Source organism: Desmodus rotundus, chromosome 2, assembly GCF_022682495.2.
Source record: "Desmodus rotundus isolate HL8 chromosome 2, HLdesRot8A.1, whole genome shotgun sequence".
Taxonomy (NCBI): Eukaryota; Metazoa; Chordata; class Mammalia; order Chiroptera; family Phyllostomidae; genus Desmodus; species Desmodus rotundus.
This window is the reverse complement of record NC_071388.1, coordinates 91,302,811-91,323,242: the sequence shown is the minus strand read 5'-3', so window position 1 is coordinate 91,323,242 and position 20,432 is coordinate 91,302,811. Positions and strand designations below refer to the sequence as shown.

Here is a 20,432-nt window from a genome sequence, read left to right as displayed (position 1 = left end):
TCTTTAACCTTTGGCATTTAAATTATGATGTGTCTTGGAGTGGATCTCTTTGTATCCATCTTGTTTGGGACTTTGTGCTTCCTGGACTCACATGCCTATTTCCTCCTCCAAATTAGGGAAGATTTTCTTCATTATTTTTTCAAACAGATTTCCAATTTCTTGCTCTTTCTCTTCTCCTTCTTGCATCCCTATGATGCCAATGTTGGAATGCTTGAAGTTGCACCAGAGGCTGCTTACACTATCCTCGCTTTTGTTTGTTTGTTTGTTTTTTGGATCCTTTTTCTTCTTCTTGTTCTGATTGGTTGTTTTTTTGCTTCCTTGTGTTCCAAATCATTGATTTGATTCTCAGTTTCATCCACTCTACTGTTGTTCCCCTATAAATTGTTTGTTATTTAAATTAGTGTATCATTCATTTCTGACTGGATCTTTTTTATGCTGTTGAGGTCCTCGCTAAGTTCCCTAAGCATCCTTAAAACTAGTGTTTTGAATGTGCATCTGATAGGTTGTCATCTCCATTTTGTTTAGTTCTTTTTCTGGAGTTTTGATCTCTTCTTTTATTTGGGCCTGTTTCTTTGTCTCCTTATTTTGGCAGCCTCTGTGTGTTTGTTTTTATGTATTAGGTAGCGCTGCTATGACTCTGTGTCTTGGAAATGTGGCCTGATGTAGTACGTGTCCTGTAGGGTCCAGTGGCACAGCCTCCCCTATCACCTAAGCTGGGTACTCGAGGTATGCCCTTTGTGTGGGCTGAGTACACCTTCCTCTTGTAGTTGAGCCTTGGTTTCTTTTGGCAGATCAATGGGAGGGATTTACCCAGGCCAGTCAGCTGCAAGGATTGGCTGTGACCACTGACCACCAACTTCTGCCCCTTGTGGGGGATCAGCTGTGTGGGATCAGGGTGGTGGTGCTCCAGTGAGGTCTGTAGCTACCCACTGAGTGTGCAGGCCCTGGGGTTTTCTAGGTGGTACAGGCCAAGGTCAGCCCCAACCTGTGTTTTGCCTGGGGCCATCCTGCCTGAGCTATAAAGCAGTCTGATGTAGCTGCTACTTGGGCTGAGCTTGGAGATTTTCAGGTGAAGCCAAGCTATGAATCCAGGTTGGCTGCTGCTAGTGCTGGGCCTGGGGCCCCTTAGCAAGAGGTTCGGGGGCTAGGGACTCACTGAGGCTGGCTGTTGCTAGTTTGAAAGGTTTTAAGATGTTGTGAAGCATAAGCCAAGGCCAGCCGTTCATATGGAAAAGCCACTGTTAACAGCTCTAAGTTGGGTGGGACAGAGCTTCAGAGGATCTCCAGGGTAGGGCAAAGAGTGATAGCCAGGTTGATGGAATCTCAGATGTGGCACCCACCTGCCAGCTCTGTGGCTCTGTGGGAGGATGGTCAGAAAAGGGACAATGGCCTCTACCTGCCTTTCTGTCTGGGAGAAAGTTGTCCCCCAGCACTCACCTTGATGCCAGACACTTCAGTTCCTCCCCATATGCCACTGGTGCCTTTCATGCTGCTACCCTGGAGCTCAGAAGGAGTGAATCTGAGTAGGTGAATCCCTGTGTGAATTCTTTAAGAGGAACTGCTTGGAACTCCAGAAGTTTATTCCACCAACTCAGTTCCCACTGGTTTTTGCATCCAGAAGTTATGGAGACTTATCTTCCTGGCACTGAAACCTTGGGCTGGGGGGCCTGTTGTGAGGATGGGACTCCTTGCTTCTGAGATATCCCTCCTGAATATTTATGCACCACACGTAGATGTGGGACCAGCCTGTTTGTGTCTCTGCCCTCCTACCAGTCTGGATGGATGTGGTTTCTTTAATTCTATAGTTGTCAGACTTCCAGTCAACTTAACTCCTAATGGTTCTGAGTGATGGTTTATTTTACTTTTAAATTGCAATTGGCAGTTCAACATTGTTAATAGCTGAAGAATTAAAAAACTGAAGTGCCTCTTACACAGCTTAAATATTTATCAGTAATAGACCGGTAATAAAATAAATACATCTTTTAAAGGTATAGCATAGATATTGAGATCTAAATGGTAAAGAGAAGAAACTCCAAGATATATTTTTAAGTTAAAAAATGTAACTTACTGTTTATAGTATCCTTCTGTCTGGGTTTAAAAATTTAATACACACATATACATCAGTATAGAATAAGCTGAAGGGTACACAAGTAACTTTACAGTAGTTGCCTCTGGAAAGAGTTGGAAGTTTAGTTTTTATTATATATCCCTTGAGATTATTTGCATTTTTTGCTTTATGCACATATTATGTTTTTGATTTTTAAAATAGTTAATTAAAGAATAAAGCAACACTTTGACATAAAATATAGTCTTTTCAAAAAGCTTAGGAGTGGAATATACTGGGAGCATGACACCGAAACTCAATCAGGTGACATTGTTTTCTCAACCTATTATTGGAATGTTTTTTAGTTCTGATTGACAGAGTAAGGAATAACATTAAAATCTAAAATCTTAAATGGTCTTAAAGGCTCTCATTGGCCTCTTCTTTTATTACTCTTCTCCTTACTCTTCCTCCAAAATGCCAAACACAGCCCTGGTTGAGGGCTTTGCTTTTGCTGATCCTGCTCCCTGTACCCTCTTCCTTCAGATACCTACCTACAAGGCATGTAACAAACCCTTCAGGTTTGTGCTTAAGTGTTGCCTTAGAAAAAGGCCTTCCTCAACCTCCCTACATAAAATAGATTATAACAGAATGTCTTAGTCATTTTGGGATTCCATTAGAAAAATAACATAGACTAGGTGGCGTAAACAACCAAAATTTATTTCTTACAGTTCTGGAGGCTGTTAAGTCCAAGATCAAGGTTCTGGTCAGTTTGGTTACTATATGGGCTCTCCTGGTTATGTCCTCACATGACAGAGAGAGAGAGTGAGCAATCAGCTCTCTCTTGTCTTTTCTACTAAGGTCACCTCATTTATGAGGGATCTACCCTCATGACCTAGTCATCTCCCAAAGGCCTAACACCCAAATACCATCACAGCAGGGATTAGAGTCTCAACAGGAATCTTAGGGGGACACAAACATTCGGTCCAAAGCTCAGAGTAACTTCTGCCATCTCTCTGGCCCCTTCTTACCCTATTCCTCCTCATTTTTCTTCATAGCACTTACCACCTGGTTATTTATATATATGTATAAAATTTCTCAAGGTCAGGAACTTTTTCTGTTTTGTTTATTATATCCCTAGTGCTTATGACAGAGCCTGACACATAGCAGGTGCTCAATAAATAAAAGATGAACAAGTTTTTGAAAGAGTTGCATTTCAAAAATTTTAAGATACTATCATATATCTGTGATAAAACCAAAACTTTTAAGTTTCTTCCTGCAAGATCTTACCTTTCAGTGAAGCATTAAACAGTTAATTTTCTTTGGCAGAGCAAGAATATGATCCTGGACCAAGCCTTTAAATATATAACAGAATTAAAAAGGCAAAATGATGAACTCCTGCTTAATGGAGGAAACAATGAACAAGGTAAGTATTTTTTCTTCCTTTTTGTTATGTGTTTTTTTTTTTAATGTTCAGGACTTTGTGTTACGACCAACTTATATTAGTATACAGAAGGCTTTTTTGACCAAAAATATTAGTAAGACCATGCATTCAGTCAGTCTGGGAGGATAGTGTTGCAAATAAATTCATCTTAGTTTACCTTCTTTCCCCATTCTGTGAGCAGTTCTAATATTGCAGGCATATATAATTTTGACTTTGGACTTGTCTGTGTTTTTTGTTTGCTTAACTCACAAATAATGCTGGATCTCCTATATTCTAGTTGGGTCTTCCAGCTAGGGGAAGTCCATGAGAGAATGTGTCGGGGGAATCCTGCTCATTGTAACTTAAAAACAAGATAAAGATATGCCTGTGCCAAGACTTAACTCTGAATTTACCCAAAAGGCCACACACTCAGTTTATAATTGTTTATATTACATATAATGTATGCATTAAACTGATCCTTTAATGGTATTTGATTTTTAGATAAAGGTGAGTTTTTGTGTTATCGAATGAGTCTCTGTTTCCACTTGAACTGGAGAATGGGTTTCCTTATAACAGCTGAAAAGAAAAGTATCACAGGCAAGTGTAAAGCTCACAGCGGTAGGCCAGTTTGAATTGTTATTTATTTATGTCTCTGACAAGAGCAGAGAGAATTTCCTGCAACAACTCAGAAGGTCACATTAAAAGGTGAGAAAGAAAGGCAGGATTTGTGGAGGTGGCGGCAGTCCTGGGTTGTATTTAAGAGAAGCGAGAAGAATGTTGGAAAGTATATTCAGAAGGTCAGGTTCAGAATTTCCTTCTTTACTTTTATTTTCTTTTAAATTTTTTTTTAAAGATTTTGTTTATTTCTAGAGAGAGGGGGAGGGAGAGACAGAGAGGGACATCAATATGTGGTTACCTCTCAAGTGCCCCCAATTGGGAATCTGTCCTGCAAGCCAGGCATGTGCCCTGACCAGGAATTGAACCGGCGACCCTTTGGTTCACAGGCTGGTACTCAATCCACTGAGCCACACCAGCCAGGGCCTTGTTTACTTTTAGTTAGATAACAACTTATCCCCTCAATGTGGTCAGCTCTCTTTTATAGTCCGGACCCTGTATTATAATGCTGTCAGGTAGTTAGGTACATAGTCTGTGCTTGAGGCACCCCATAAAAGGGATGTTAAGGCTTGAATGACTTTTCTAATGAGAGCCTCTTTGGTTTCACAGCCCAGTGGCTGAGACAATTAAGTTACCTTAGGGAAAAGGGAAACTATTGAAAAAGTACAAGTTGCATGGGGCTCAGGAAGAGCTGAACAGCTTGGCCAAGGGTTCAAGCAGCAAATGAGGCATCTTAAGTGTGACTGTGTTGCCATTTCTGTCCTTTCTTTGGTTCTTTTTTGTGCATCTCTTCTGTCTTCTTTTCATCTCCCAACAGTTTTCTCCACGTGCTTACAGTGCACGTGACAGTCTAGAAGAGCGGTCCAGGCAATGGCCTTGGGCGTCAGGCCCACTTGGGTTTGTGTGTCAGTTTCATTTGTCACTTATGTACCTCTGGCCAGTTGCTTAACCTTTCCAAATCTCAGTTTTCTTATTTTAAAATGAGGATAATCATAGTATCTATCTGGTTGACTTTAGACAAATTCTGTAACTACTCTGAGCTTGTCTCTCACATCTGAAATGGTGATGACAATAGATCTCATCTCATGGTTGTTGTGCAGATTAAAAGAGATAATTCTGGTAAAGCATTTAAAGTCTGCCACATAGTAAATGTTCGATAAATATTATCTGTTGTGATTGTTGTTGTTGTTATTAAATGAAACCATAAATGAAAAGTGCCAGGCATATGCCGTAAGTGTGCGATGAGTAACAACCACCATTATTATTCTGTCCATAATGACTATTTTAATTTCTAATGTCCATGGCACATTGACATTTTTTTCCCCGTGTGTCTTGGTCTAAATATCTGAGGAAAATAATCTGCTATTCTCAGTTTATCCTTGTCAGAACAGAACTTTGCATTTCAGGCTACCTCATAGGGCATTGTCCTTGAGGATTGTCTGTTTTTGGCAGGGGGAGTGGGGAGAGTACCTACCACTATGGCAAGGCAGGTAGGGATGAATGGGGTCACGGAGTATAAATAGCAGCAGCCGAGGCCACCCCGTTAGTAGGATCCATGGGTGAGACTATGCCCCTTAGAAAGGAATAGGGGTGTAACAGACATCTTCATTACTCAGTAGTGTACATACATGGGCTCTGTCAAGGAAAAGGCAAGTTTCATTGTTGATGTTTTCCTCCATGCTCTACCACTTTACTTCTTAAGTGTTCTGCTTGGCCTTTGTTGTTTAAAAGGGTAAAATAGAAACTAGTATAAAGCCATTTATAAAAGAGACTCTCTATTACCATTATAAGTAATGTTAGCTGTTGTAGTGTTTAAATGCTGTTATATTGATGTTCAGTGTTACATTCTTAGCATGTTACCATGATGTCAGTATGTCTTCTCTTGATTTTCCTTTGTAGCTGCCACATTGGGAATTTTTGAATTGGGAATTTTAACATTTCTACATTATGAGTAATTTTTGACCTTTGAGTTACTGATCTTTAAAAATATATACTTTTAAAATATGGGATAGAGGTTTGAGATACCATTCTAAAAAGAAGAAAACTTGTATTAGGACATGCTGGATATTCTCAATTGAGGTATTTAGAATGCTAGAATTAGATTTCAGTAGTTTTAGTACACAGTTCTTAAGTTATTGTAAATACTGACATTTACAGGTAACTTTCATTTTTATTTTTTATATTGTAGCTGAAGAAATTAAAAAGCTACGTAAACAACTGGAAGAAATTCAAAAAGAAAATGGCCGATATATTGAATTACTAAAAGCAAATGACATATGTTTGTATGATGATCCCACAATCCACTGGAAAGGAAATCTTAAAAACTCAAAGGTCTCTGTTGTTATTCCCAGTGACCAGGTTCAAAAAAATATCATTGTGTATTCCAATGGGAGTCAGCCTGGTGGAAACAGCCAAGGAACAGCTGTTCAGGGGATAACCTTTAATGTTGGTCATAATTTACAAAAGCAAACCGCCAATGTGGTGCCAGTACAGAGGACTTGCAATCTTGTGACTCCCGTGTCTATTTCTGGAGTTTACCCTTCTGAAAACAAGCCATGGCATCAGACTGCAGTTTCTGCATTGGCTGCCAACCAGCCTGTTCCTCTTTGTCTTCCGGCTACCATTCCTGCTCAAAATATTCTCGAGCTTTCCACCTCTGAAAGCGAATCAAATGTTCTTGGTGCCACCGCTGGCTCCCTGATTGCTATTCCTGTTGGGCCTGAACCTCACCAACATCGTCCCTCACACACAAGTCTAAATGACCAAAATTCTTCTGAAAATAAGAATGGGCAAGAGAACCCCAAATTATTGAAGAAAATGGTCCCTTGTGCCACAAGCATCCCCTCCAGCTCCTCGGCAGCTGCCACTAAAGTGAACCATGGAGGCAAGACCTGCCCGAGCATACAGGATTTCAGAAGTGAGTTTCAAACCACCTTCGTTGTTTCAGTTACCACCACAGTCTGTTCCCAGCCTCCTAGATCTGTGAGTGATTCCTGTCCAATAAGCATTAGCAAGGGTGCAGACTCAACAAGTGTCACCACAGCAGTGGCCCCACCTGCCCCTGGAGGAGGGAAGACTACCACTCCCGTAAGCACTCTTTCTGCAAACCCTTTGGATAATGGTTGGGCTCGTTCTTTGCCTTCTTCAGCTGTTAGTGCTTCAGATATGAAAAACATTAATAGCCTTACTCGAATTTCCTCAGCTGGAAACACGCAGACAACGTGGACTACTTTGCAACTGGCAGGAAACACTATTCAGCCCTTAAGCCAGACACCAACTTCTGCTGTGACTCCAGTATTAAATGAGTCTGGTACTAGCCCCACCACAACAAACCACAGTAGACACGGATTGACTGGCATCAACTTGGATAATTCCTTTCCAGCAGATGGACAGCTAGTTGAGCAAGTAATTGTAACCCTGCCTTCTTGTCCGTCCTTACCTATGCAGCCACTAATTGCCCAGCCACAAGTTAAATCTCAGCCCCCGCAAAATATCCTTCCACTGAATTCAGCAATGCAAGTGATTCAGATGGCTCAGCCAGTTGGGACAGCTGTTAATGCAGCTCCAACTAATCAAAATGTTATCATTCTTCAGCCTCCCAGCACCACTCCATGCCCAACAGTGATGAGGGCCGAGGTTCCCAACCAAACCGTAGGTCAGCAGATAGTAATCATACAGGCAGCTAATCAGAATCCTTTGCCGCTCCTCTCAGCTCCACCTCCTGGTTCTGTTCGGCTCCCTGTCAATGGAGCCAATGCTATAATAGGGTCTAATTCAGCGCAAAATGTTTCGACTCCACAAACTTTTGGGGGAAAGCATCTTGTCCACATATTACCAAGACCTTCATCATTATCAACATCTAATTCAACACAAACTTTTTCTGTTACCATGTCAAACCAACAACAGCCTCAAACCATTTCTTTAAATGGACAGCTCTTTGCTTTGCAGCCTGTGATGTCTTCATCAGGAACTACAAACCAAAACCCTATGCAAATTATTCAGCCTACCACCAGCGAAGATCCAAATACCAACGTTGCCCTGAATACATTTGGCGCTTTGGCCAGCCTCAATCAAAGCATATCACAGATGGCTGGGCAAAGCTGCGTACAATTGTCTATTAGCCAGCCCGCCAACCCTCAAACTGCTGCAAATAGTCAAACCACCCCAGCTAACTGTGTTTCATTAACAGCAACTGTAGCATCTCCCATGACAACAGATAGTTCAGCCGCACTGCCCAGTATTTATAATCTAGTGACTACTCCCTCAGTGAACACTGTAGCTTGTTTGTCTAACGTGAAATCAAAAAGGTTGAATAAGAAGCCAGGTGTCAAGAAACACTTAGCAGCTAACAAGTCAGCATGCCCCCTGAATCCAGTCAGAGATGTGGGCAAGGCAGACTGCCCCAGCACTGAAGGCTCAGCAGAGCCACCATGTAATGCTGGACTGCTGGAAAGCCCCCCTCTTGTGTTGCCATCTGTTGCTGTGTCCCAGGCAAAGAGTACTGTAAGTGTTTCTGGTTCACATCCTTTGGATGTTCTGAATTCAGAATCAGTGATACCTGCATCTGTACCCAAGTCTAAGTCAGCAGAAGAGTCTAATTCACCCTCCCAAGAGTCTGTAACAAGTGAACATTTAGCAATGGCCCCAGCAAAATCCAAAGATTCTGCCCCCATAGTACAACGAGAGACATCTCAGGATAAGCCACCAACAAGTTTGGCATTGTCAGATGCTGCCAAACCCTGTACTTCAGCCAACATGTTGATTTCACCTTCAAATGATCCCCACATTTTGGTTTCTCAGGTTTCTGGTTTGTCATCTGCCACGAGCACCACAAGTACCGACTCTGCTTCTGAGGTAGAAATCATTGCTGAACCTTGCAGAGTTGAGCACGATTCATTAGATAGAATGCAAACCCCAGGTCTCTTAAAGGAGCAAGGTTTAACTGCATTACTATCCGGCCTTGCTAAAGAAAAAGACCCTCAGAAATCATCTCTTTCAGTCCAGATGGACCATCCTGACTTTTCTTCAGAAAATTCTAAAATAGTTGATTCAAGTATTGATTTACATCCCAAACAGGAGTTGTTACTGATGAACAGTGAGGATAGAGATCCAGAACAGCATCATTCCTGCACCCCTGATCATGAGGGTATTCATGGTTCTTTGCTCAACAGTAGGCAGGCCGACTCTCCCATGTCAACCAGCTCTGGCAGTAGTCGTAGTTTCTCAGTTGCATCCATGCTTCCTGAAACAACCAGAGAGGATGTCACCAGCAGTGTAACAACTAATACGTGTGACAGCTGTACCTTTGTAGAGCAAACTGATATAGTTGCTCTTGCAGCAAGAGCTATTTTTGACCAGGAGAACCTTGAGAAGGGAAGAGCTGGCACCCAGGCTGATATAAGGGAAGTTACTTCAAAGCCTTCTGAAGCATCATCTTTAGAAGGAGACCAGCCTTTCAAAACACAGATCTCTAAAGAGAATGACCCAGGTCAGGCAGAATCACCATTAAATGAATTTAATTCTCAGGATTCAATCAAAGCAACTGTGGATAGGCCCCTTGAAAAACCAAGTTGTTCTATAGGAATTAAAACGTCAAATGCCTCTTTGCAGGTTTCGACTTCTCAGCCACCAAACATCACCAGTTTAAGTGTGAATAATCTTATCCATCAGAGCAGCATCAGCCATCCTCTCATCAGCTGTGCTGGATTAGCCCAAACTTCAGAACAAACAACTGTTCCTGCTACAGTTAATCTGACTGTTTCATCTAGTTCCTATGGCAATCAGCCTCCTGGACCATCTCTGATGACTGATTATTCCCAAGAACAACTAAATACTATGACTGGTACTATACCAAATCCACAGATTCAAGAGCCACTCTTAAAGCCAAGTCATGAAAGCCGTAAGGACTCTGCTAAACGTGCTGTGCAAGATGACCTTCTACTATCTTCAGCTAAACGTCAAAAGCATTGTCAGCCAGCCCCCCTCAGGCTTGAAGGTATGTCCCTGATGAGCCGAACTCCAGACAGCATTTCTGATCAAACTCAAATTATGGTTAATCAGATCCCTCCCAACTCTTCAAACTCAGTTGTGCCTATTGGCAACCCAGCACATGGAGATGGCCTTACACGATTATTTCCACCTAGTAACAACTTTGTAGCCCCTGCACTGAGGCAAACTGAAGTTCAATGCAATTCTCAACCTTCAGTTGCTGAGCAGCAGCAAACCCAGTCCAGTCAACATCTGCAGGCCCTGCAACAGCATGTTCCAGCTCAAGGGGTATCTCACTTGCACAGTAACCATCTCTACTTAAAGCAGCAGCAGCAGCAGCAGCAGCAAGCAGGGCAGTTAAGAGAGAGGCATCATTTATATCAACTGCAGCATCACATACCTCATGCAGAGAGCTCTGTCCACTCTCAGCCCCATAATGTCCACCAGCAGAGAACTCTGCAACAGGAAGTTCAGATGCAGAAAAAGAGGAATCTTGTTCAGGGCACTCAGGCCTCTCAGCTTTCCTTACAACCGAAGCACCATGGGACTGACCAATCCCGACCCAAGAGTGGTCAGCCACATCCCCACCATCAGCAGATACAGCAACAGATACAGCAACACTTTGGAAGCTCCCAGCCAGAAAAGAATTGTGAAAACCCTTCAACTAGCCGGAACCACCATAACCATCCCCAGAACCATCTCAATCAAGATATTATGCACCAGCAGCAGGATGTTGGAAGCAGACAGCAAGGATCAGGGGTTTCTTCTGAACATGTATCTGGGCATAATCCAATGCAGAGGCTCTTGACATCAAGAGGCATAGAGCAGCAAATGGTGTCCCAACCAAGTATTGTGACTAGACCTTCAGATATGACCTGTACTCCACACAGACCAGAGAGAAATAGAGTTTCAAGTTATTCTGCTGAGGCACTCATTGGAAAGACATCTTCTAATTCAGAGCAGAGAATGGGTATATCAATTCAGGGTTCTAGAGTTTCAGATCAGCTTGAAATGAGAAGTTACCTCGATGTACCCAGAAATAAGGGTTTGGCCATTCATAATATGCAGGGTCGTGTGGACCATAACGTTGCCTCAGAGATCCGCCTTTCTGACTGTCAGACATTTAAACCAACTGGAGCCATTCAACAGCCCCAGAGTAATTTTGAAGTACAGTCTTCAAGAAACAATGAAATAGGTAACTCTCTATCGTCAATGAGGAGTATGCAGTCTCAGGCTTTTCGAATTAGTCAAAACCCTGGTCCAGTACCAGTTGACCGCCAAAAGAGATTACCTTATCCACCAGTTCAGAGCGTCCCAACAGGAAGTGCTGTCCCAGCAAGGGACAGTGAAAATACCTGTCATCAAAGTTTCATGCAGAGTTTACTTGCCCCTCACCTTAGTGACCAGGTCATTGGAAGCCAGAGATCACTCTCAGAACATCAGAGGAATACACAGTGTGGTCCATCCCCTGCTATTGAATATAATTGTCCCCCAACTCATGAAAGTGTCCATATTAGAAGAGAGAGTGAAAATCAGAATAGGGAAACTTGTGATATGTCCTTAGGTGCAATTAACACCAGGAACAGCACCTTGAATATTCCTTTTTCAAATTCTTCTTCATCAGGAGATATTCAAGGTCGAAACACAAGTCCCAATGTTTCTGTACAGAAGTCCAATCCCATGAGGATTACTGACAGTCATGGAACCAAGGGCCACATGAACCCTCCAGTCACAACCAACATGCATGGGGTTGCAAGGCCAGCTTTGCCACATCCATCTGTGTCTCATGGAAATGCTGACCAAGGGCCTCCTGTACGTCAAACTAATTCTTCAGTTCCTCAGCGATCAAGGCATCCCTTGCAAGATAGCAGTGGTTCCAAAATTCGTCAACCCGAAAGGAATCGTTCTGGAAACCAAAGGCATAGCAATGTCTTTGATCCAAGTCTTCCCCATCTTCCTCTGTCTGCTAGTGGCAGTATGATTCTTGGACGCCAACAACCCACTACAGAGAAGAGAGGAAGTATTGTTCGTTTCATGCCTGATAGCCCACAAGTACCTAATGATAATTCAGTGCCTGATCAGCATACCCTATCACAAAATTTTGGTTTTCCTTTTATTCCTGAGGGTGGCATGAATCCACCAATAAATGCTAATACTTCTTTCATTCCACAGGTTACTCAGCCTAGTGCCACTCGAACTCCAGCCCTCATCCCTGTAGATCCCCAAAATACTTTACCTTCCTTCTATCCCCCATACTCTCCTGCTCACCCTACACTGTCCAACGACATTTCAATCCCCTATTTTTCAAATCAAATGTTCTCAAATCCTAGCACAGAGAAGGTAAACAGTGGAAGTTTAAATAACCGATTTGGGTCAATTTTATCTCCTCCAAGACCTGTTGGTTTTGGTCAACCAAGTTTTCCTCTTCTCCCTGATATGCCACCAATGCACATGACCAATTCTCACTTATCCAATTTCAATATGACATCTTTGTTTCCAGAAATAGCTACAGCTCTTCCCGATGGCTCAGCAATGTCACCTTTGCTTACAATTGCAAACTCCTCCGCCTCTGACTCTTCCAAGCAGTCCACAAACAGACCTGCCCACAACATAAGCCATATTTTAGGTCACGACTGCAGTTCAGCTGTTTAAATACTGATAGACTAAACGTAAATGTAACAGGTGAGACTACAACTATTTCTGCGTGCATGCCCGTGATAGGGGAGATTGCGCGTGCGTATGCCTTTGTGTTCATGTGATCAATTTCCAGTTATCTCCTGAATGTAGGGAAGCCGTGTCAGAGATGATGCGAATACTGAGTTGTCAAATTATCTTTCATTTTTAACTGCATCATGTGCTTTTTATATTTTCCAAGCAGATTTGCATTTTGAAGTTTGATTTGTAATAAATATTCCCTAAATATTAATCAGCTGGAAGCTGGGTGAGATCATCTTGGTATTTGTTGGGTAGTAGGAAGGAACCTAGATTTTGAACTTGATTGTTGAAAGTATGTAAAGTAGTTGAAATAGTTGAATTGTTCTCCAAAAATACAGATAGTTCTCTATAGCACAATGGCTTATAACCAAATGCTGGTTATGTCAGCATCTAGAGTGGTTTCTCACCCATGGCAGGTGTTGAATTATATAGAATGAATGTCTGTGGTCAAAGGTAAGCAGTTAGCAAATAAATGAGTTGTTCAAGGTCAGCCATTATTCCCAAGATTGGGTTTAGGTATAACTTCCTTAACTGTAACAGTAAATTATCTGAGTTTCATGTCTTGTTCCTCAAATCAAAGAGCTGTGTTCTCCTTTAATGTGCCAAGATCCTTTAAAGCAAAGGTCTTCCTTAAACAGTTAGCCTTAAAAGCAGAAAGCTAAAAAGAAAAGTGCATAGATACCCTCCATTTTGTACTTTCATTTTGCATCAGACCGTAAGGATAAGAGCAGTTCCACTGTGGGGTTTTGCATGCGTTCAGTCAAAGATTGTCATTTCATCAGTTGTGTTTTGTTTTCATATGATCTCTTCATTCTATTTATTGATCTTGAAATAAATTCTTTTACATTTGTTTAATCAGTAGGGACTGATCAGTAAATGGTGTGTTTGGAATCTACAAAATTATTTGAGCCTTACCTTTAAAGTATTTCTTTGCAAGGTATTAAGCTCTGTCCTAATTTTCACTTACTGATATTTATGTTTAAAACATGGCATTGTATATTGCATTATTATCCTTCATAGTAGAATTATAATAAGATGAATTTGTTCAGTATTTTTCCTGATGGTAGATGTGAAATGGTGCTTCAAAAATTGTCTTTATATATATCTGTGTGTATGTGTGAGTGTGTGTGTACACATAGATTTTAAAGTATAAACTGGTTGTTTAAAAAATAGGCCTGCCATCTGAAAATGGGAAATTGAGACCCAAGACCTGCTGAAGTACAGAAAAACTTGATGTAGGGGTTTTAAAAAGCCCCACTGAAGTTAATAATAAACCTAAAAAAATATATGTATATACTTAGTTTAAGTTTTCAAAATTCAATATATGTCAACAACCATATATGCTCATATTCTCAAACCCACTACTTTTTCTTGTTATATCCTGCCAAAACTGGGATGAAGTGGGAGAGATGCATATAAATTGTTCTGCCTGCTCTATTAACAAAGTGAACCCAAGGACCAGCATTTTTCCCCCTCCCTTAAAAAAACCTCCTAGGACTTGGTTAGAGCAGTGAACTCCAGTGAATACCTCTTCTAAAGACTCAGTGAAAGGGTCATCTGTGCCTCTTTAACTGTTTTTAACCGAACTTCCCCATCTACTGTGCTGCCGACTGAAGCAGCCTTCTGGGGGCAAAAAAAAATATATTGTAAATGAGAAAAACTTGTATTTTCTCCCTTCAAAATGGTGGTGGTGAGGAATAGGAGAGCTTCATGAATAAGTTATTCCACAAGATCACAGATAAACACAGTAATTAAAAGTTTAAATTGAGAAAAAGTGTGAGATTTATTACTTGTATTTAAATTATCTTAACTGAGCTTTAAGCTTTAACATTCAAGTTTTTCTTTGTACTTGAAAAATCCAATCTGCTAATTTCAAGGACAGTTTTCAATGTGTTTATTTTCTCTGTGTCTCACACAGACACACATATGTACACAGTGGCTAGTGAGTTCTGAAGAACTGGGGACTCTTAGATATAATTGGAACTAAGGTAACAAGCTAAGAGAAACTTAGTTTGAACATTGCAATGAAAAGGCCTCAAGGCCTGGAACTTTCAGATACTTCTCTGTTGCACTGATTGTATTTTTCTCTTCAGCTCTGTTCAGAGGTACAGTTCTCAGAGCTTTCATTCCAAGCCTGTAACACTTTGATCCTGAAAGATTCTTTACCCCTAAAGAAGGCTTATCTGAGCACCTGAGGAAAGATGTCACCATCTGCAAGTAATTTGGCTCCTGCTTACATGTAGCTCTAATTATCTTACAGAAATGTATGTGTGTGTATATACATACTTCATATACATATATATGAAGTATGTATATATATATATATACATATATATGTGTGTGTACACACACACACACACGAGGTCATTTTACATATGAACTCAAGTCTGTAAGGATTCCAAGCATAGTAATCTTATTTGACTTAAAAGCACAAGTGTATGAGATTTACCAGCAGTATTGAGTATGTGATAATTAAGGAGCTACCTGATTTAGGGGGCAGAATTTATCTTAATATCTAGTGATCTCTGGATGTCATTTTTGGCAAAGGGTTGGTAGAGAACATAGTCAGTTTTGGTTATAGTAAATTTAATGTTATCATTGGCTTGCTAATATATGACTATAGCTTGTAAAGCCATTTCCACAAATAATTTTTTAATTTCTGGAAATACACAAGCTTATGTATGAGTTGTAAATGAGAGTCATTGATTAAATCAATTTTTTCTTAGTATTATCACATGGAATCAGTTGCAGAAAGTGGTTGATTCCTCTAAACATTTAACACAGTAACTTCTAATGAGGTGAAAACTTTCAGATTTTTCATCATGTACAAACTTTCAGTGTGTGAATCATAGATAAAACAAATCAAGTTTCATGTAATTTTTTTTATTTGTACAAACAGGTTGTTTTGGGATGTTTTATACCACTTCAGGACATTTATTTTTTGTTTTTATTGTGAGACTCTGGCGGTGTCAGAGATGGCCCCTTTTTCCGAGTAAGGACTGAGAATTCCAGAGTGATCATGCTTTACACAATTTTATGTATCAGAACTGTGGAGAGAGAAAAACGAGGAGGGAATGTTCTTTTGCAGCAATTTCTAGTCACATATCAGGGTGAACTTCAACGAGGATCAACTTTTAAAATCACCTTTTTAAAATAAAGAATTATTTAAGCAAACTTACTTTAAATTATTTTAATGATAATTCACTTGCCTTGCTCTTGCCTTCTAACATCGGTCATTTCCTGGAGAGGCTGAAATGTCTACCCCTCTCCCCCACAAAATGTGGGAACACACTTAATGGGAATAAAGTTTTAAAAATTTGAGAAAGGGTAATGACTTACATAAACCTATTTTCTTAGCAATATCCTTCCTTTGACACATAGGTACCTAGGCTCTTATTTTCATCTGTCTGCTCTATGTTAAACAGGCGGCAGGGAATCTGGTCGTTTCCTTAGCATGACGATTACTCCTTTGCCTTGAAACATTTATTGGGCACACCATCTATTGGGTCATTGTGTGACAGGAAGTCCTACTCCCAAATCGATGATTCCCAATTCCTGGTCTTGGCAACTGCTAAGTCACCCAATTTCTCAAAACAGAAGTTAATCACAATTGATTTAAAATATTTAATGTGCCATATAGTTCTGTTCCTTGTTTTAATGAGCACCTCCCTGCCCCCCATGGAGTGAAGAAAGGGCAAAGCTGATCCCAAAAGACAGCTTTGGGTTGCTATCCTTAGGAACCTGGATGTCATTGTGGTGATTCTGTTGTCTGTATAAACCCTGCCTTTGCCTGGAGATAATTGCCCATGGCTTTGTAGCAAAAGGGCAGATAGTAATCCAGAGGGCAGTTGTAATAGCCAGAGAAACTAGTGTGAAGTTACTTTGTGAGTGATGATTTTATGATACCTATATGCACATTAAAGGCCAGAAAATAGTTTCTTGAGGTACCTTTTTGGCTACTATTTCTCTTTCTCCAGAGTTTAACATAAAGGGGTCCTTTTGGGGACTTAACCATATTTTCCCTGCATTCTGTACTTCTGTGTGAGCCTGAGGGTTTTCTACTGAGTCTGTGGGAGACATCAAGATTAGATTGGGGCAGTTTAGATATGCCAGGAGGAAGGGTTGAGGGCCTTCTTGGACAGAGTTTCTTTCTGGTTCTGCTCACATGCCTCTTCTCTGGTACTGCACTTTACTGAAACTGTGCCTCTGGTCCTAAGACCAGCCATTGGAACATACTACTCACCTGCTCCTCTGTTATAGCAAAGGACCAGCCAGGATGGTACCTGTCAAGTAATCAAACACCTGGAAGACAAGTACAGTTGATGCTTCTCACTGTTGCCTTATCATTCTCTGAGCCATCTTTGATTCCAATCTTGGAAAAAAAAAAAAAAAAAACAACTAGGTAGAAGCAAAACTCCTTTTAAACTCAGCTTCTATGTGATGGTCATCCAACATCCTTATTTATAGATTTGTACAAACCACAATGTCCTTATTTATAGATTTGTGTAATCTTTTTCTGTCTCGTGCATGTGTTCAGATGCTACATAAACATGAGCCAACTTGCATTGAAAATATTGGGTATAATATCCAAATTGGTGTTATTTTTGATGACTGCATAATCCTCATTAGAAATTTCATGAGACATGGAAGATATCTCTATTTGCAAATTAACCTTTTAAAAAGTGATCCTGAATATATATTTATTTTGGGGGGGGTCAGCTGTGTGTTTGGTTATCCATCATACTATGTCATAGGAACTTAATATTTACTCCAACTAGATGCCCTCTTCACTTTTCTGGATCTCTGTTCCCCATCCCCTAAGTCTTAAAACCATTTTTCATCTGTGAGGTCATTGAGGCACTGGACTTGATTATATTGGTAACCTTTAGGGGGAGTTGAACTATTGATCTTCCAAGAAGAAAGGGACCAGACAGTGTTGCTTAAAATGCTGCAATTGTGTTACTGTGAAGAAAAGATTTGCTTCCACTTTCAGCAGGCCATAATGTATTCATTCTGGTAAAAAATAGGTGGAAAAATCTGAGAACATAAACACCTTCACAAATTATTTATAGATACACTGGGCAAGAAGCTTACTGTAGGGCAGTCACCAGAAACAAACCTAACTGTAATGCTTTCAATAGTGTAATATTTGTATCTATTTCCATGCCAGCAATGTCCGCTGTGCACTGTGTCCTATTACTGTAAATCACCTGGTTTATTATTCTAATGGGAGTTAACTTGTTTTGTAATGGAATTCAGAGCAGATATGTATAATATGATCAGGATTGTCCTACTGTTGTAAATAAGAATAGGTCCTGTTTATTTTGACATCTTTTTACAAATGCATTGTATTAGGGTGTGAATATTCTGAACCATGCTCTTGTTTAAAGTTTTGAAATTTTTATTGGTAAATGTAACATTTTAATGGTTGTAATAATTATTTGTATAGATATGAATATAGTATTTTATTTAAGAAAATAAACTTTGCATTTTTGCATTGTGAATTCTGTCTTTTCTGGTCATTGCATGTGCCACTTCAAGCCTGGTGTGAAAACGACTTCTCTTTAAAACTAAAGTCTTATATTCAGGTAATCTTTAACTTTATTTTGCCAAAGTGTCTGAAATAATAACATGACATATTTCCCCTGGGGATTGTGTTCCTGATGAAAGAGTCAACTTCAAATAAATCATAATTATGAGCAGCGCTCTATTTTTAGAACAGACTCTACACCTCTGTGCTTATTGTAAATAATAAAATCAGAATTTCAGATCTGGAAGAATATTGAGAGATGACTCAGTTTACACTCTCTTCTTTGAATATTATAGTGGAGGAAACTGAAGCACAGAACTTTGGGACAAGAATTAGGTCTTTCATTACAGCCACGTGAACTTGGTCACATCTCACCAGCATTAAGTTTGAGGGAAAAATTGAGGGAAAAAACACGCTGCAGAGGAACTTGTACAGGATAAAGCTATATAAAGCTTAAGTGCCTAGAAATTAAACTATTATTTAGGCGTAGCCTGCAGATGTAAAAATGATGAATTCAGGAAATGATGTTCAGGATAATGGGTACTTTTTTAAGAGAGGGTGGTAGTATCAAGGACAGTACTTCAAAAATGAAATACTCAGGTGTTTATTTCATTTACACCTGAAGTTTTTGTTTTACAAATGTGTAAATATATCTGCAAATTAAAACAGGTAGGGATCATTAACTCCTGCATGTCCTACAGGACATTAATAGAATATTTTCCTTGTTCCAACTTCTTGGGAGTTCAGATTAAAACTCAGTATTCTGACCATCATGTTATTGCACACTGCCTCTCACACAGGCCATGGATGTATCATATATTTTGATTACACAGGGAGCCCTAATGTGCCCTAAAGGGTATACAACCCATAAAAATGTAAACATTATGTATAAATTTGACCTCCCTTAGATGAAAGTGCAAATTGTAACAGATTAAAGTTTTGTTGGCTTTCCAGTTTATTTAGATGTCTGAAGGAAAATGATTTTAATTACCTGTCTCTTTAAGAAGGTATGCGGGGGATTTTCACTGTCAGGTGGGATGTAGGAGCTACTGGCAGGTCAGCAGTCCCACTGCAACAACTAGAACAAAAAGTTAGAACAATCCTATTTATTGTAAGAGCTACTAAACCCATCAACTATAAGATAGACCAATGGATTTTAACATGACAGTACATGAAAAGTTCACTGCTTCAGTTTCAAATTCCACATTGCAACTTTGGGAAACTACCCTTTGTCGAGTTTAGGTATATGAAAGAATAGCTACAATTATCTGGAAAGGCTACTCCCTTTTCCAACTACATGTTTCTGTAAGGCTAGATTTGCTTCATATACTTCAAGCAAAGTAGGGCAGCAGAGTGAAGGCGGAATCTGAGCTGAGAACCCAGTTGTCTTCTACTAAGGCAGCTGCTGAATGGATTGACAGCGATGTGAAGCACTGTCACGGTTCTCACAATGGTTTTTGTTTTGGAAAATAGTGTAGAAATAGAAATTTTATCATAAAGTTATTTTTCTATAATGGGTTTATTGCTATCTTTACATGAATTAATAAATATTTTTAAATTTCCATTTTTATTTCTAACATGGTAAATATTGATAGATATAATTTACATAAGCAAAAATCTTTTGGGGCCTCAGTAATGTTTAGGACTATACATGGGTCCTGAGACCAAACAATTTGAGGAATAGTGTTCTAGGGAGAAAAAAACCCAGGAAATATTATCTGAGCATAACCATAAAAGAAAAAATTGTTATACTAGACTTTATAAAAACTAAGAATTTCTAATCATCAAATCACAGACTGGCAAAGATTATATACATCAAAAAGAAAAAGACTCATAAGCTTATTTTTTAAAAATGGGCACAGAACTTGAAAAAACTCTTTACATATATGGCCAAGAAGTCTATGAAAAGACACTTAACATCAGTAATCATCAGAGAAAATGCCAAATAAAAGGAAATGAGTACCATTGCACTCTCACCCAGAAAGGCTAAAATTGGAGGAATTGGCAAATTAGTTCCAAGTATTGAAAAGGTGTGGAATAACTAGAACTCTCATCGGCGACAATGGGAGTGTAAGTTGGAACAGCCACTTTGGAAAATTGTTGGCAGTTTCCTTTAAAAC

The 20,432-nt window shown here is 39.9% G+C and overlaps 1 protein-coding gene across 8 annotated transcripts in view; it reads left to right on the top strand.

Annotated features, from left to right (window-relative positions):
• The window catches only part of USF3 (upstream transcription factor family member 3), a 58,745-nt gene extending 40,459 nt beyond the window's left edge, over window positions 1-18,286 (top strand). For all 8 annotated transcript variants that reach the window (XM_053918359.1, XM_053918362.1, XM_053918356.1 and 5 more), the window contains 2 exons: window positions 3,371-3,467; window positions 6,268-18,286. In XM_053918359.1, coding sequence (XP_053774334.1) covers window positions 3,371-3,467; window positions 6,268-12,719 — 6,549 coding nt within the window. In that variant the 3' untranslated portion in view covers window positions 12,720-18,286. The remainder of the gene's footprint in view (window positions 1-3,370; window positions 3,468-6,267) is intronic.
• Window positions 18,287-20,432: the final 2,146 nt, after the last annotated feature.